The sequence below is a fragment of the Lynx rufus genome, unplaced genomic scaffold, assembly GCF_022079265.1.
Source record: "Lynx rufus isolate CCGP_SWC_20201006 ecotype Redwood Valley unplaced genomic scaffold, mLynRuf1.p SCAF_1, whole genome shotgun sequence".
NCBI lineage: Eukaryota > Metazoa > Chordata > Mammalia > Carnivora > Felidae > Lynx > Lynx rufus.
This window is the reverse complement of record NW_025814823.1, coordinates 21,654,510-21,669,438: the sequence shown is the minus strand read 5'-3', so window position 1 is coordinate 21,669,438 and position 14,929 is coordinate 21,654,510. Positions and strand designations below refer to the sequence as shown.

Below are 14,929 nucleotides of genomic sequence, written 5' to 3'. Positions count from 1 at the left end.
AATGAAGTTCTCTGATTATAAAATTATTGTAAAAACACTTTACAACACCAAAGTAACTTACTGCTTTAAAATCAGCATCAACATCTGAATCTTCTAAGCTTTCTTCTTGGGGAACATTTCTTTTTTTCAGTAAGTGTTCATCTCTTTTGTTCTGGATAAGGATAACATGAATTAAATGTGTATACTACAAACCATTGACGGGCCACATTCTGGACTTGGTAACGAAATTAACTGGTAACAGTACAGCTTTCACACACACACACACACACACACACACACACACACACACTTATTAAACATGATAGTTTTGACCAATATCATGCCTCCCCATCTTTAGTAAAGATTCACATTTGGGAATGCAGTATTACTGTAACAGTCTAGCAAATACATTTCAACTAGCATGCTAGCTTTCATCTACTTACTAAAGCAAGAAGTTGCCTAGATGGGAAAGAGTTTAATGCTCAAATGTTAAGGTCTGTATGCTTGTTGGGAATGTGGGGAAAGGGAATTCATTAGCATAAATGCCACCTACTTGCCAACATCTCATATTTAAATTCTTGCTATCTGGCTTTTACAAACAAAAATTCTCTTCTAGCAAATATATTTCTACATTTTATGGGATTTCAATTGTTTGTAATGGCAGCAACATATGCCATTTCACATATCACTCTGGATAAATCAATCTTCTTTTAAGTTTTTAGTTTGTTTATATAATTAAGTCTAAATAAATTAAAGTCTGAATGACTTCTAAAATCCTTTTCAATTTATAATTTCAAAGGCTGTACCACCTAGTCTTCAATACAATATTTACAGAAGTGTTTGATTATAACAGAAAGTTACTGAAGAGGTATTAATATTGATGTTAAAATTCAGATCAAACAGAAAGGTAAAACTGGAAATATATGTATATCTGAAGTTTTCTGGATCATCTGTACATCTACTTTTGTCCAATGTAAAAGCAAGCATCTTAAACAAACTGAGGCTTATACATATGCTAATATTAGATTACCTACTAACTTCTATTTATATCACAGCATACTTCTTTAGCAACTACTCAATCAATTCTACATCATTTTTAAATTAATGCATTTCACAAATATTAAAATCCATGCACTGATATTTTATAGTCTCAAGTGGCTCTCCACAAAATACTTATTAATTTATAGTGGAAAAACTTGGCAGACAGCATCTTAACCAAGTGGCAAGGGTTATTTAGCATGAGTAAAGAACAAATCCACACTGTGTGCCTTCTGGTCTGATGCACTGAGAAAACACCACTTGTATGGTATTCCTGACCAAAATCCCCACCACAACCACCACCACCACTGGAGGAAAATGAGACAAACCTAAACCTGCCATTCTACAAAAACTAGTCTGTACTCTTAAAAAACGTGTCACGAAAGATAAAAACTGAAGAACTGCCGGATTGGATGAGATTGAGGAAAAGTGACAAGTGCAACGTCTAATCCTGGACTGGATCTTAGATTCATAAGGACATTATTAGGAATTAGCAAAATATGAATTAGATCTATGAATCAGTAAATATTTATGTGTTAATTTGACAAATGCAATGTGGTTACATAGGAAAGTGTATGTTTTTCTGAAATATGAACTGACATATTAAGGGTAATGGGGCATTATGCCTGCAACTTAACTGGTTTAAGAAAAAGTGTGTGTATGTGTGTGTAAATCAGAGAGAGAGAGAGAGAGAGAGAGAGAGAGTGAATAAGGCAAATATAGAAAAAAGCTAACAAACAAGGAAGCTGGGTGTTGAGTGAAGAGTGCACAGTGTTTTTTGTACTACTGCAAATTTGAATTTCACAATTTAAGTTTGATATTGTTTCAAAACTTAAAAGCATCTATGCATTGTACTTTGTGATTTGTAACATGGTTAATTTTAAATCTTTTATACGGCAATTTTAACATCTCTTGGAATTTATTTAAAAGTTTCCCTAAGTTCATCCGATTCTATTTTTATTGTTTTCTTCTAATTATTTTCCAGTCTGAACAATGAAGCCTCCAAAGGCCTTTCAGGAATCGTACTCTCTCCATTTCTCCAACTCCAACAGGTATTTCAGGCATAAAAGCAATACAAAGCATAAATATAGCTAAAGCCTCTTACAAACAACAATGCCTAAAGCAGGGATAGCATTTTATCATGACATATGATGTTTGCAGTCTTTTTTTGGGGGGGGGGGGGTAAGGAAGCTCATTTCTATACCTAATTTGCTAAGATTTTTTTTCTTTTACCTTTTCAGCCACAAATAGGTGCTTCATTTTATTAAACTGTGCTTCTTTTGCATCTATTGATATTGACATACAATTTTCCCCTTTCATCTGTAATGGGGTAAATTAATTGACTTTCTAATGTTAAACTTAGAACCTTGCAATGTAAAATTTACAAGTTTGCAAGACCTGGGATAAACTGTTCTTGAAATTTTTTTTAATTAAAAAAATGTTTTTAATGTTTATTTTTGAGAGAGGAGAGAGACAGAGTGCAGGCAGAGGAGGGGCAGAGAGAGACACACACACAGAATCTGAAGCAGGTTCCAGGTTCTGAGCTGTCAGCACAGAGCTAGACGTGGGCTCGAACTCATGGATGGTGCGATCAAGACCTGAGCTGAAGTCAGATACTTAGCGACTGAGCCACTCAGGAGCCCCTCCTGAAAGTTTAAAGAGTTATTCTTTACTGGATTTAGTTTACTAATATTTTATTTCGCATTTTTAAACCTATGTTCATAGGTGAAACTGGCTTATAAGCACCTTTTCTTATGCTGTCTTGGTCACATTCTCAATGTCATGGGTTTGCTAGCTTCACAGAACAAGTTGGGGCAGTGTTCCCTCCTTACCTTCTCTAAAATCATTTAATAAGAAATTACCTGTTCTTTGAGTGTTTGCTGGAGTTCTGTCTCCAAGATTACCTTTTCTTTTTCAGGAGGTTAGAAGAGGTTACACATTTTTAGCTACTGAAATAATTTCTTTATTTTTAGAACTATTCAGGTTTTCATTTCTTCTTGAGTTAGCTGGGTAATTTTTTTTTCCAGTAGGAAGTTGGTCATTTCAGCTAAGTTTTCAAATCTATTGGCAAAAAATTACTCGTCATCAAATTGTGGCACACCGTTGGCAAAATGGCTGTAATTCCCCCTTCCAATGCCTCTGGATAGTCTGATCCTGCCCCCGCACTGATTCCAGGTATGGCTGTGTGACTTGCTTTGGCAATGAGACATTACTCAAACGTACTTGAAAACTGCTTACACATCTGAGGATGTCCTCTCTTGCTGCTCTTACAATTCTAAAACCACCATGTGAACACTGTGCTAGCCTGCTACAGGATGAGGCTATGTAGAAGGCAACCAAGGTCTCAGCCAATAGCCAGAAAGTTGTGTGAGACCGTCTTTAGATCATCGAATCACCAGCTAACCCATCATCGGTGAATGAGGGAACCTAGCAAATATCAGCTGAACTGGCCCAGACTAGAAGAACCACTCTGCCAACCCACAAAATTATTAGTTGAATAAAATGGCTATTGTTTGAAGCTACTTGGTTTTGGATTGGTTTATTACACAGCAAAAACTAAGTGATGTACTAATATTTTAAAACCTGTGCCACATATACATTAATATGCCTTTTAAATTCCTATTATTATTTGTTCTATATCTCCACTTACTATAAATTTCTCTTGAGAAGTATCTTTTTAACTGTATTCAACAGGCTCTGACGTAATTATTTTTCCTATCGCTCATTTCTAGGTAATCATAATAGCCACTAGGATTTCTGTGATGGTCAAGGTTAGAAGTCCTTCCTTCCTTCCTTTCCTCCTTCCTCCCTCCCTCCCTCCCTTCCTTCATTTCTTTCTTTTCACACTATGAGGTTTTTGTAACTATCTTATTCCCAGATTTCTAATTTAACTGTATGGTGATCAGAGAATACAGTCTGCACAACACTCTGAAATTAACTGATATTTGCCTTATACCAGATTTTCTTGAAGTTTCTCAGTCCACAGGGTAGGCCAAAGGAAATACCTAAATTTTTTTAATGTTTATTTATTATTTTTGAGATAGAAAGACAGCAGGGGAGAGGATGAGAGAAAGGGAGACAGAGAATCCCAAGCAGGCTCTGTAGCTGTCTGTGCAGAGCCCAACATAGGGCTTAAACTCACAAACCCTGAGATCATGACCTGAGCTGAAACTAAGAGTTCAGCACGTAACACGTAACGGACTGAGCCACCCAGGTGCACCTAAATATCCTTTTCAAATAGTTAGGTGCAAACAACTTAATAGTCATTGGCAGGGGATTGAGGGGTTGTGGGGTTGGAGATTGTGTGGGGGGGTAGGGAGGCATATATATTGAAAGGAAAAAATTTTATTTCACTCTTAAACAAAATATGTGATTAAACAAATGCAGTGAGATCTAATGTCTAAATCATAAACTACCTCAATCAATCCCTAATAGTTCTGTGATATCTAAAAGATGTTAAATGTTGCGATGTTTCCCTTAAAATCTCACAATTTCCCAAATGTCCCTCTGGAGCCCCATGTTGCCTCAGTGCACTTGGAAATTATAGCTTTATACTATCACAGAGCCATTTTTCAAGGGGTTTTATACATGTTTTTTAGAAAACACTTGCAAATTAAGTTATTTAACTTTTCTTTCCCCTATTAATTGGTGTGTTTATTACTGACAAGAAAATCTACCACAATGATTATGTCTTTAAGAAATTCTGCCTTGTAATTTTGTCAATTTTTGCTTTATATGTATTTGGACATACAGCACAACATTGAGTTGTGACTAACTTGTTCTGCGAGTGTTCCACAAGATAAGCAAACATTTCTAATACATTTTAATTTGGTAAATGAGTAGGGCGTGATGCCAAATGTCATGTGGTCACAACTGAGCCAATGGTTCTTCTCACTCTCTCAGTGTGGGATTGTGGGGAGATCATCTCCCATGCTCGGATGCTTGGTCTCAGGCCACGCTGCTTGGCAGAAATCAGTGATTTTTCAGAACGTTGCAAGGTGCCCACAACTGGCACTAGTATATTTTTTGTCACTTCAAAGTACCAATGGACAGTCCTTTGCTTTTCCACCCAAGAGTAAGCTTAGGAATTCTTTGCTTCATTCTAGGTCAGATTGCCTGCAGATATAAACCCTTCTCTCTGCTGCTTATTGCCAGTTACATTAAGTACAGTATATGACAAGAGTTTATTAATACTGTAGTCAACATCCATGAGAACATATATAATAGCCCCCATGCATAAAAAGGTTGAAAAGAAAGGCAGTAAGAAGGAGATGATTACAGTGGAAGTTAAGAATGAAATCATTGAGAAGTACGAACGAAGTATCCGAATGGCCGAAACTGCAAGATTTTATAAGAAGTCTGCATCTGCACCTTGTCTGCAGGGGAGGAGGAGAAAAAGGCGGAGGAAACTCTCACTTCAAATGAGATTAGAGATGTGTAAAATTTTGTAGAAAACCACCACCTGAATAAGGCTATATAAAGCAGTGTGAGCAAAGAACCTGTCTAATAACCATGCAATGTCACATTTCTACAAAATCCTGAAAAGGAAGCAAAAGCAAGTGTCATTGGATAGGTTTCTTGTTATAGTTGCATGAAAAGAAAAATATTCCATTGAGCCAATAGATAGTAGTGATTCTGTTACTTGATAGTGAAAGTCATCTACACAAACCCTCCTGTCTCCCTCACACCAGCCACGAAGGTTTTCAAAGGCAAGTGCAAGTTAATTTGTTTTTAAAGTTATTGTAGTTACTTAGTAAATTGTTTCTTTTATCAAAAATAAAGTAATGAATCCCACATTTGAACTGAAAGCATCCTAAGTAAGCCAAAATATCCTAGGGCATGAAAATCATACATTACTCTTAATAAAAACTATGTATAAGCCAAGAAAACATAATCCCTGGGCAGGTTTCTGGTGATTTAATTAAGCATTAAAGGGAGCTTCATCAAACCAGTAACTTAAACTGTCCCTTTACTTGACAATCTAGAAATTTTTACCCTCTAAGACATTGTACTACAATAAATTCAGCATCCATAAAAGGCATCTCTTTCATCAAGTGGGAGGGGAGCTCAAAAGATATGGGAACGACCCTAGTTTCAACACCTACTTTATGTTCAATCTCTCTCTCTCTCACACACACACACAAACACATGATCCATTTTTAAAGTTCCTTTAAAAACCTATTATTAATCTATTACCCAACTATATATTTAACCTATTTAGACTTTCTGTTTTCTGACTATTAGGGTTGAACTACAGGGAATGGCCACTTTGTATGTTAAAAAGGTTACTTATGGGCAATTTCTTAAGACTCACCTAGTATTTTCTGAGTTAACAAATTCTATACATTGATGTCTATATAAAGTTCTTTTTCACTCCCAAATTTCTCTCTTCATCTTGAAAAAGTACATTCTATATCTAAATTCTATACCTAAATCTGTGGAATAAGCAATCACTTTTTTTTTTTTAAAGTTTATTTTCAGAGAGAGAGAGAGAGAGAGAGAGAGAGAGAGAGAATCCCAAGCAAGCTCCACACTGTCAGTACAGAGCCCAATGCAGGATTCAAACTCAAACTGCTGGATCATGACCTGAAGCGAAGTCAGACACTTAACTGACTGAGACATCCCCAGCAATCACTTCTTAAACACGTTATGAAAAAAATATCTATCAGCCCCACTTTGAATGCAACAGAATTAAATTTGTTTTGTCGAGCAATACATTCATTGTGTTAAATTCTTATCTAGCTTTAGTTCCTGTAAAATTAAAAATAAAATTACTTTTATTTCACAGAGCAGTAAATGAAGATACAGAGAACCTGGATAAATTAAATTATATACCTAGGAAATATCAGATAAGATTTGAACCCAGGTTGTGGCTGGTTACAGAGCTGTTTCTTAGATATATTTTACTACTTGCTTTATTTATTTATTTATTTTTTATCTAAAGGGTTCTAAAGAAGTAGGAAAAAATGCTCACAAGATAAGGCCTTCTCTTCAACATTAACATTTATGAAATGATACTACTGCTGTGCAGACATAAGGATAGTCACCCACAAGTTTTATATGTTATATTTACATTTTGGCCACTCTGCTCAGTGTATTATACTCTGATTAATTTCTTTTAAACCAAAACACTACTGGTTCATCAATCAGGTAAAAATCTGACAACATAACAAATTATTTTTCCTGAAGGATCACTTAGCTAATCTTATCAAACAACTGCTGCTTTCTTTTGGATTCTCATTTATTAATTCAAAGTTTTACATATGATCATTTCAACAGACATTGGAAAAGCATTTGACGAAAGTACAACATCCATTCATGACAAAAAAACCTCAACAAAGTAGGTTTAGAGGGAACATAATAAAGTCCATTTATGAAAAACCTACAACATTATCCTTAATAGGAAAAAACTGAGAGCTTTTCCTCTAAGGTCAGGAACAAGACAGGGATGTGTCCACTCTACCCACTTTCATTCAACATAGTGCTGCAAGTCCTAGGCACAGCAATCAGACAACAAAAAGAAATACAAGGCATCCAAACTGGTGAGGAAGAAGTAAAACTCTCACTCTTTGCAGATGAATGATACTCTGTATGGAAAATCTGAAAGATTCTACCAAAAAACTGTGAAAACTGGCAAATGACTCAGTAAAGTGGCAGGATACATAATCAACATACAGAAATCTGTTGCATTTCTATATACGAACAATGAAGCAGCAGAAAGAGAAATTAAGAAAAAACTCTCAGTTATAGCTGCACCCAAAATAACAAGATACCGAGGAACACACCTAACGAAAGAAGTGAAACACTGGTACACTGAAAACTGAAGGCGGGGCACCTGGGTGGCTCAGTCGGTTGAGTGTCCGACTTCGGCTCAGGTCACGATCTCAGAGTTTGTGAGTTCGAGCCCCGCGTCAGGCTCCGTGCTGACAGTTCAGAGCCTGGAGCCTGCTTCGGATTCTTTTTCTTTCTCTCTCTCTCCCTCTCTCTCTCTCTCTCTCCCCCCTCACCTGCTAGTGCTCTGTTTCTCTCAAAAATAAATAAACATAAAAAAAACCCAACAAAATACCAATAGCATTTTTCACACAACTAGAACAATTCTAAAATTTGTATGGAACCACAAAAGACCCCAAATAGTCAAAATAATCTTGAAAAAGAAAAGCAAAGCTGGAGGCATCACAATTCCAGACTTCAAGTTGTATTACAATGCTGTAGTCATCAAGACATTATGGTACTGGCACAAAAATAGACATATAGGTCAACAGAAGAGAATAGAAAACCCAGTAATAAACCCACAACTATATGGTCAATTAATCTTTGACAAGGCAGGAAAGAATATCCAATGGGAAAAGGACAGTCTCTTCAACAAATGGCGCTGGGAAACTTGGACAGTAACATGCAAAAGAAACTGGATCACTTTCTTCACCAAACACAAAAATAAATTCAAAATGGGTTAAAGACCTAAATATGAGAACTGAAACCATAAGAATCCTAGAAGAGAACACAGGCAATAACCTCTTTGACATCAGTTATAAAAGCTTTTTTCTAGATATGTCTCCTGAGGCAAGGGAAACAAAAGCAAAAATAAACCTATTGGGACTACATCAAAATAAAAGCTTCTACATAGTGAAGAAAACAATCAAGACTAAAAGGCAACCTACATACAGAATGGGAGAAGATATTTGTAAATGACATATTCAAAATATACAAAGAATTTACAAAACTCAATACCCCCAAGATAAATAATCCAATTAAAAAATGGGCAGGGGTGCCTGGGTGGCTCAGTAGGTTGAGCGTCCAACTTCAGCTCAGGTCATGATCTCGCACTCTGTGAGTTCAAGCCCCGTGTCGGGCTCTGTGCTGACAGCTCAGAGCCTAGAGCCTACTTCGAATTCTGGGTCTCCTTCTCTCTGCCCCTCCCCCCACTCATGCTCTGTCTCTCTCTCTCTCCTCTCTGTCAAAAATAAATAAACATTAAGAAAAAAAAATTTTTTTTAAATGGGCAGAAGACATAAACAGACATTTCTCCAAAGACATAACTATGGTCAACAGACACACGAAAAGGTGCTTGTCATCATTTATCATCAGGGAAATGCAAATCAAAACTTCAATGACATATCACCTCACCCTGTTGGAATGGCTAAAATCAAAAACACAAAAAGAACAAGTGTTAGTAAGGAGGTGGAGAAAAAGGAACCCTTGTGCACTATCAATGGGAATGAGAACTGGTATAGCCACTCTGGAAAACAGTATGGAGTTTCCTCAAGAAACTAAAAATAGATCTACCCTATAATCCAGCAATCACGCTAGTGGGTATTTACCTAAAGAATACAAAAACACTAATTCCAAGGGGCATGTGGAACTCAACGTTTATCACAGCGTTCTTTACAATAGCCAAGATATGGAAACAGCCCAAATGTCCATTGATTGATGAATGCATAAAGAAGATACAGTATATGTATATATTATTCAGGCCTAAAAAGAATGAAGTCTTCCCATTTACAATGACATGGATGGAGCCAGAGAGTATTATGCTAAGCGAAATAATTCAGAGAAAGACAAATACCATATGATTTCCCTCATATGGTTTCATTTATAAAACAAATGAGCAAGAAGAAAAAAAGGAGACAGAGAGACAAACCAAGAAACAGACTCTTAATTATAGAGAACAAACTGATGGGTACCAGAGGGAAGGTGGAGAGGTGGAGGGGTTAAACAGGTGATGGGGATTAAGGACTGCACTTGTGATGAGCATTCAGTTGTATGGAAGTGTTGAACCACTATATTGTACACCTGAAAGTTGTACGGTTTTACAACAGAAAGGTGTACATACACCTGAAAGTTCACTATATGTTAACTAACTGGAATTAAAAGAAAAAAGAAAAAAACTAATTCAGTATTAAAACCAGTAACAGCATTTCATTAAGTTTTGATTGAGATAATTGTAAATTTGAATGCAGTTATACGAAACAATGCAGAAATCTCTAGCTCAGGTTCTCTTAATTAACATTTTGCAGAACTATAGTATAATATCACAACCAAGACATTGACACTGATATAATCCCTTGATCTTATTCAGATTTCCTGTCTTACTTGTATTCACTGTATGAATGTTTTAAGTGTATTAAATCTATACAATTTTATCACCTACACAGGTTCATATATCCATGATTTTAGTCAAAATACTGAACAGTTCCAAAAACAGAAGATGCCCTCCTGTTGCCTTTTTATAAGCAAACAACCTCCCTCTCCCTGTATCTAACCCTTGGCAACCACTAATCTGCCCTTCATTCCTAAAATATTGTCACTTCAAAAATGTTATATAAACGGAATCACACAGTATATGACCTTTTTGTGATGGGCTTTCTTTTGCCCAGCATAATTCCCTAAATATTTGTATAAGTTGTTGCATCTATTAACAGCTTGTTCCTTTTAATTGCGGAATGGCATTTCATGGCAAAGACATGCTAAAGTTTAACCAATTACCCTTTAAAGACATCTGGGTTGGTCCCAGGTTATGGCTATTCCAAAATAAAGCTGTTTTCATGTACAGGTTTTGTATGAATACCAGTTTTCATATCTCTGGAATAAATGAGTAGGAGTATAACTGGTGGTTATATAGCAGCTACATGTTTTCCAGAGTGATTATACCATTCCACATTCTCATCAGCAACATATGATTTAACCAATTTATCTGCATCTTCACTAGCTTTTCATGTTGTCATTATTGTTTATTTTAGCCATTCTGATAGATGCTTGCTTAGTTGGGTTTTTTTTTTTTTTTTTCAACGTTTATTTATTTTTTGGGACAGAGAGAGACAGAGCATGAACGGGGGAGGGGCAGAGAGAGAAGGAGACACAGAATCGGAAACAGGCTCCAGGCTCTGAGCCATCAGCCCAGAGCCTGACGCGGGGCTCGAACTCACAGACCGCGAGATCGTGACCTGGCTGAAGTCGGACGCTTAACCGACTGCGCCACCCAGGCGCCCCTGCTTAGTTGGTTTTAATCCATAGTTCTCTGATGGCTAATCATGTATTAATAATCATCATCATAAGTACCATCTGTATATATCCTTCACTGAAATATCTCTTCCATAACTTTGCCCATTTTCTAATTAGACTCTTTTTTGTTTTTTGATTTTTTTTTTAATTTTTTTTCAATGTTTATTTATTTTTGGGACAGAGAGAGACAGAACATGAACGGGGGAGGGGCAGAGAGAGAGGGAGACACAGAATCGGAAACAGGCTCCAGGCTCTGAGCCATCAGCCCAGAGCCTGACGCGGGGCTCGAACTCACGGACCGTGAGATCGTGACCTGGCTGAAGTCGGACGCCCAATCGACTGCGCCACCCAGGCGCCCCAATTTTTTTGATTTTTTTTAATATTAACATTTAAGAGTTCATTATATATGCTAGATACTAGTCCTGTATTGGATGTGTGGTTTTCTTCTTGCCTCTAGTTTTTATTTTCATCTTCTTCACATGGGTTTTCACAGAATACAATTTTTTAATTTGTTAAGCTCCAACTTTCTTTTTATGGATTATGCTTTTGTGGTCAACTATAAAAACTCTTCGCCTGGCTCTGGATCCTGAAAATTTCCCTCCATTTATAGTTTTATGTTTTACATTTAAATCTAGGATCCATTTTGTGTTTTTGTATAGGTGTGACAATTAGGTTGAGGTTATTTATTTATTTATTTTTGCTCATGAATTTCCAACTGTTCTAGTACCATTTGCTAAAAACGATATTCTTCCTCCATTGAATTGGTTTCGCACCTGCTAAAAGTAACTTGAGTGTATTTGTGTGGATTTGTTTCTGGGTTTTATCTTCTGTTCCATTGATAAATGTGTCCAAGAGCCTTAATATTGGGTAGAGCAATTGCTTCTATGTTATTCTTTGTCAGGATTGTTTTAGGTTTGTAGAGTCTGTGCCTTTCCATATACATTTCCGAATAAGCTGGTCTGGTCTACAAAAAGACTTTGGTGGGATTTTGATAAAAACTCCATTAAACCAATAGATCAGAGAATAGGCATCTTTACTATGATGAATTTTCCAGTTCATGACCACAGTATACATCTCTCCATTTACTTAAGTCTTACTTGATTTCTTCCATCAGCATTTTATAATATTCACCATACATATCCTATACATGTTTTGTTAATGGATAACAAAGTATTTTATTTTCTTCAGAGTGGCTATAAATGGTATTGTGCTTTTAATTTTGGTTTCTGCATGTTCATTGTTAGCATATATAAGTGATAGACTTTTACATGTTAATCTTGTTTCTGTGACTTTGCTGAACTCAATTATTAATTCTAGGAGCTTTTTTGCAGATTCTATATTAAATAAGAGCAGTAAGAATAGGCATCCTGCCTTGTTCTCAGATCTTAGGGGGAAACCATTCAGTCTTTTCACCATTAAGTATGATGTTAGCTGTAGGTTTTTTTGCAGATGTTCTTTATCAAGTTGATCAAGTTCTAGGGGCACCTGGGTGGCTCAGTCGGTTAAGCATCCAACTTTGGCTCAGGTCATGATCTCATGGTTCACGAGTTCGAACTCCACGTTGGGCTCTTTGCCGACAGCCTGAAGCCTGGAGCCTGCTTCAGATTCTGTGTCTCCCTCTCTCTCTGCCCTTCCCCAGCTTGTGCTCTCTTTTAAAAATAAAAAATAAAATTAAAAAAAAGTTGAGCAAGTTCTATCTGCAATGTATCAAGAGTTTTATCAAGAATGAGTGTTGGATTTTGTCAAATGCTTTTTCTGTATCAACTGACATGATAATATAAATTTTCTTTATTATCTTGTTAATATAGGGAACTTAGGATTTTTTTAAAAAAGATATTTTACTAAAAGGTCAAACAAAACAATTGTACTGTATCTGATTAGTGAAAGTATGGCATTTTGGTGGTGGTTTTCATTATGTTAAGAACTTAATGTGCCCCACCCCCAGATCTAATGACAATAAAATCCTATGGGATATCTAACTGATAAGTCACCAAGAGAAGATTATATAAAGTTTAATATAATTTGCCAAAGTTAAAAATGCCAGTGATAGGCTTTGGATGGATTTTCAACTCATGAGGCATTATTCACTGAACAAACATTTATATTGAGAGGCATTACAGCATAATGGTTAAGAGCTTTCCCATTTATCAGCTGTGTGATTTTAGGCAAGTTATTTAATTCCTATGTGACTCTGTTCACAACATGATCTAAAACAGAAGTACAGACCTCTGTGTAAGTGTTGATGCATAAGTACCTAATTAAATAGGAAAGTAAAATATCAAGGAGGTAAAGGCAAAAAAGTTCAGAGAAAAAAATTTGAGGCCAGTAAAACACTACATATTAATAACTAGAATTCATCTTTAATCTGACAGAGCAGTATCAATGTTATTCAAAGTATAGTCCTTAGGGGCACCTGGGTGGCTCAGTCAGTTAAGCATCCGACTTCAGCTCAGGTCATGATCTCACAGTTCGTGGGTTCAATCCCTGCATCGGGCTCTGTGCTGGCAGCTCAGAGCCTGGAGCCTGCTTCGGATTCTGTGTCTCCCTCTCTCTCTGCCCCTCCCCTGTTCACGCTCTGTCTCTGTCTCAAGAATAAATAAACATAAAAAAAAAAACCAAAAAACAAAGTACAGTCCTTGGACTGGCTAGGATTTTCTCAAACTCTATGTTACAGGTCTGCCCCAAAATATGGAGATTTTGCCAGAAATCGATTGTCAAACTATACACATTGTTTATTTACATTATTTATTTATTTACACAGAAGGATTTTTTTGGAAAAGGAAGCAGTCAGTCCCTTGTTTAGTATTTTGACATAAGCTCCCTAACTTGTCAGATTAGGACTTTTGAGTAGCACTGCTCTGTAGCTATAGTATTTTTTCTTGAAAATTCAATAAATTATTTAAATACACAGAAAATTTTAAGATATCATAATCAATTTCATTCTTGAAAATTAGCATTTAATGAGTATGAACTATTGGTCCAGAATTTGACTAGGCATTTAGGGATGGGCTGGGAGAGAGATTTGGGAGTACTAGCAGTGGGGGAGTGTGGTTATTACCTTCACTTAAGAGGATTACAATCTAATAAAAATAGAGCTCATCTATGAAACTCTGGAAACTAGTTTTCTTGTATTAACAAGAATCTCAATGTCATTAACGACAATGCTGTGATTTTCTCCTTAATGGAGCTATAGAGATAGCAAGGCTAGAAGTAGACAGACACTCTGACCATAAAGAATAAAGGAATCTTCTCTTGAAGGGCTCTCCATACCTCTACAGAATGGTATCAAAATCAATTAAGCTTTGTTTGAAGTTTAGGCTTTGTTTCAGGAACTGTTCACATTCTGGGGCTTACTCAGGGAATTCTGAAATGTGAAGTAAGGAAATTTCTTGAGATTTCCTTAATTAATTTCATTTTTGGTCCTTCTATAAGAATTTCTAGGAACTAATTCTAGTAACCGGAAAGGAATAATTCTTTTTTAGGAATAAAAAGAATAAGAGGACTCTAAGGCAAACAAAGTGGATATTAAAAAAGATGTACTGTGACAAGCAAGAAATTTTAATTCTATAAATTAAATACAGAAGACAGTACAACTATAGAAGAAGGAACAAACAACCAAATATTAAGACAAGTGAGTAGCTTAAATTAATAAGCATATTTGAAGGGCTAAAAAGCTTAAAACAAGAGGAGGATTCTGAATAATACCAGGACCAATATAAAAGTTTTGAGTTGTATTCCAAGCATGAAAATTTAAGGGAAAGTAAAGGCCCACATCTGGGGATAGCTGGTATAATGTTAACAGATGTTTTATTCCTACCATTCCTACTGTCTCTATTAAGAACAATGATCTTCACATGATGAATGAAAAACCAGACACAAAAGGACACTTACTGTTCTATTTACATAAAGTTCA

At 36.1% G+C, this 14,929-nt stretch overlaps 1 protein-coding gene across 1 annotated transcript in view; it reads right to left on the bottom strand.

The window, feature by feature from the left end:
* KPNA3 (karyopherin subunit alpha 3) overlaps positions 1 to 14,929 on the bottom strand; it is a 98,443-nt gene that overhangs the window by 31,849 nt on the left and 51,665 nt on the right. Inside the window, exon 3 of the mRNA XM_047079352.1 lies at positions 62 to 151. Within this exon, the coding sequence (XP_046935308.1) occupies positions 62 to 151 (90 nt within the window). The remainder of the gene's footprint in view (positions 1 to 61; positions 152 to 14,929) is intronic.